Source organism: Galeopterus variegatus, unplaced genomic scaffold (genome assembly GCF_000696425.1).
Source record: "Galeopterus variegatus unplaced genomic scaffold, G_variegatus-3.0.2 Scaffold2418, whole genome shotgun sequence".
In the NCBI taxonomy this organism is placed as follows: domain Eukaryota; kingdom Metazoa; phylum Chordata; class Mammalia; order Dermoptera; family Cynocephalidae; genus Galeopterus; species Galeopterus variegatus.
The window spans coordinates 33,905-37,846 of NW_007728529.1; the positions used below are offsets into that span (position 1 = coordinate 33,905).

General features: G+C 40.3%; 1 protein-coding gene across 1 annotated transcript in view; it reads left to right on the plus strand.

The window, feature by feature from the left end:
• The window catches only part of CCDC170 (coiled-coil domain containing 170), a gene marked incomplete at its 5' end in the record, with an annotated part of 32,113 nt that overhangs the window by 26,930 nt on the left and 1,241 nt on the right, over nt 1-3,942 (plus strand). Inside the window, one exon of the mRNA XM_008581638.1 lies at nt 1,870-2,106. Coding sequence (XP_008579860.1) covers nt 1,870-2,106 — 237 coding nt within the window. The remainder of the gene's footprint in view (nt 1-1,869; nt 2,107-3,942) is intronic.

The following is a 3,942-nucleotide window of genomic DNA, read 5'->3' on the forward strand; positions in this document are numbered from 1 at the left end:
TGACCGGTGCGCTCACAGTGCTCACTGGCTGAGTGCGGTGTGGCCGGTCTCAAAAAGGACACACACACACAAAAAAAGTACAATTCAGTGGATTTTAGTATAGTCACACAGTTGTGCGAACAGCACCACTATCAAATTTCAGAACATTTTCTATCACCCTCAAAAGGAACCCTGTACCTGTAAGTAGTTTCTCCCTCATCTCCCCTCCCACCAGCCCCCAACCTTTTCTGGATCTTTCATGTAAATGGAGTCATACAATATGTGGTCGTTTGCAACTGGATTCCTTCCCTTAGCATCATGTTTTCAAGGTTCACCCATGCTGTACCATGTCATTGAACTCCATTCCCTTCTATTGCTGAATAATATTCCGTTGTAGGGCTGTACCACATTTTATTTTTTCATTCATCAGTCGATGGACATTTGGATTGTTTCTACTTTTTAGCAATTATGAATAATGCTTCTATAGACATTTGTGTACAGGTTTTTGTGTGGACATAAGTTTTCAGTCCTCTTGGGTATATACCTAAGAATGAAATTGCTGCATCACATGGTAGCTCTATGTTTAACATTTTGAAAATTGGCAAACTTTGTTGCACAGCAGTTGTATCATTTTATGTTTCCACCAGCAGTGTGTGTGAGTGCCAGTTACTTCACATCTTTGCTAACACTGGTTATTGTTTGTCTTTTTTATTTTAGCCATCCTAGCAGATTTTTGTTAAGTGGTAGCTCATTTGTATTTATTTTTAATGGTAGTTAAAAAAATGGTGTCTGTGTGAAACTCCTTCAAATTCTTTTTTTTTTTTATTGTGGAAAAATAAACATAACATAAAATTTGCCATTTTAATCGTTATTAAGTGTACAGTTCAGTGGCAATGAACACATTCACAGTGTTGTGCAATCATCACCACTGTCCATCTCCAGAACTTTTTCATCTTCCCAAACTGAAACTGCATGTCCGTCAAACAATAGCTCCCCGTCTCCCCCTTCCCCAGTCCCTGGTAACTTCTATTCTACGTTCTATCTTTATGAATTAGTCTATTCTAGGTACCTCATATAAGTGGAATTATACAATATTTGTCTTTTTGTGTCTGGCTTATTTCAGCTAGTATAATGTCCTCAAGGTTCGTTCATGTGTGGCAGGTGTCAGAATTTCATTCCTTTTTCAGTCAAATTCTTTTTGTAAGCAGCTCTGGTGTAATCTTAAATAATAAGCTAATAAAGAAAATGTTCCTCATACTTCAGGATACTCTGTGTTTTGTCTTAAGATCCCGGGACAGCCCCTTGGAGGGAGGCACCACCCCTCCCTTGGTTGGCAATGGAAGGTGGTTGCCACCTTCCACCTCTAGTACTCATCAGGATAGTCAGAAGACACTTCTGAAAAATTGCCTGCCTAGATTTCCCTTGCAGCAGTGATGAAGACTTGCTGAGGGGATTCCAGGAGGGGCTCCCATGTGGCACACCATTATAAGAAGAGATGTTTTGCTCTTTCTAATGTCTGTATACCAGGGATGACCTATTGGTAGGGGTAGCAAGTGTAAGTTGCCTTTGCTTATGGAGCTCCTAAAAGTGTGCATGCCAGCAGGTTTTATTTTAACACCTAATCCCAGAATCATGCTATTTACATTTTTATTTCATTGATTTTCCAAAGAAAGGTATCCTAATACATTGTTTATAAACTATAACAGTCTTAAGACATGTTTGTCCAGCACATACGCTTAGCAAAGTCTGTGTAACTGTTTGGGATAAATTCCATTCTTTATTCATAAAAAAGTCATTAAGTGAATTCCATTGACTTCTGATTTGTCTTGTTTATACAATTTTTCCCAAATAAATACAGAAGACATTATCAGCATTCTCTTGATTTCTTAGATTAAAACTTTGGAACAGACCAAAACCATTGAAGATCTCAATAAATCCAGAGACAAGCTGGAGAAGATGAAGGAGAAAGCTGAGAAAAAACTAATGTCTGTCAAGTCAGAACTGGATACCACAGAGTATAAGGCTAAGGAGGATAAAGAAAAGTCCAGAAACATGATAGAAGTGGTAACCAGTGAAGTGAAGACACTGAAAAAATCTCTGGAGGAAGCAGAAAAGAGAGAAAAGCAGGTGGGTATAAATTTGGTGGTGAAATCTTGTTTAGGAAATGACAGGGCAATTGAAAAGCTTGATAATTATTCATACCTTTTTGTTTTTTAATACTGAACGTTTATGCACTATTCATACATTAAAAAAAAATTTACGGGCCAAACCCGTGGTGCACTCGGGAGAGTGCGGCACTGGGAGTGTAGCAGCGCTCCCGCCGCGGGTTCGGATTCTATATAGGGATGACCGGTGCGCTCACAGCGCTCACTGGCTGAGCGCAGTGCAGCTGGTCTCAATAAGGACAAACAGAACAAAACAAAACAAAACAAAACAAAACAAAAAAAATTTACAAAGCTTTCTAAGTCACTTCAACATGTCCACCTGCTCTGCAGCATCTTTTTGGCATTCAAATAACCATTATGCTTTACCCCCATTTTGGGTAAGAAAAATAATTCACATTTTCATGGCATGAAATGTAGGAAAGAAAAAGATGTTCCTATCAAAGCCATGGAAAGCTGGTAATAAACCAGGTGCTGGTTGTGGTAAAGTTTTTATTATGTTCAGTGATTGCCTCTGAAGTTTGTGTTGTCCCAGATCTTTTAATGTCAACCAGGGCTTTGGCCTCATGAGGGAAGCCTTATCTCTCGTAGAGATCTGTTGCAGGAAACAGTCCCAAATTTCAGACAGTGGCACTCAGACTTGATGGTGGACCAAGCTCAGATGTAAGCTATAAAAAAGAACTCATTTGCACACTGTTTGCAAGGAGGAGCGTTTTATCTGGAGACTGCATCAGGAGACCAGGCACAAAGACATATGTACCGGGCAGCCTGACCCTCACTGCTTTTGGCTTTCATGTCCTGCTTTCTGAAGTGCAAAGGACGTAGAATGGATTCTGATCCTAGAATTTTTCTTTTCTTTTTTTTTTTCTCTCTTTGGCTGCCTCTGTTTTGGCTCATGTGTCAGGCAGAGTTGGGAAAAGCCAGCCTGTAAGAGTGAATGTTCTCAGAAAGAAAACCTCTCAGGAATTAGGGCTTTGGCCACATTTGAGAGGGTGGAAAAGTTTGAGGGAAACTTTTTCATTTGGAAGACTAAGTTGGTATCTTAGTCTGTTCGGGCTGCTATAACAAAGTACCATGGACTGGGTAGCCTAGAAACAACATAAATTTATTTCTCACAGTTCTGGAGGCTGGGAAGTCCAAGATCAAGATGTCTGGTGAAGGCTGCTTCCTGGTTCACAGCTAGCATTTTCTTGCTCTGTCCTCACATGGTATAAGAGACAAGGTAGCTCTTTGGGGCCTCTTTTATAAGGGCACGAATCCTTTCATAAGGGCTCCATCCACATGATCTAATCACCTCCCAAAGGCCTCACCGTGTAATATGATCACATTGGTGATTGGGTTTCGACACATGAATTTAGGGGGACACAAGCATTCAGACCATAGAAGCTGGAAAGAACATTACATTTCCCAAATTGGACTCTGCATGAGAAGTAGGTTGGGAAGTGAATGAGCAAGGGTGGGAAGGTTTGGATAGCGTTCTCCTGGATGTAACTCTGTCTTGGGTTGGATCACATCTTTTCTAAAATGGAAGGTACCTTTAAGGAGGTGCTGCCCAGATAGTCCTGGTTTCTCTTCTGTGTTAGCCTGGAACCACGGAAAGCAGCCTATGAGAATTTGAAGGGGTAGGAGACATAATTCAACCATTGTCTCCAGCTTCTTATCTTTCCTTTTTTTGATGAATAAATAGTAGTTCTAGTCCAGTGACATGGCTTGTGAGGTGGCAATCCGTGTGATGTGATTCAATAATAATTTAGAAGTCTTCCTGTTTTCATCGGCTCATACTTTCTTTCTATTTGTTTTT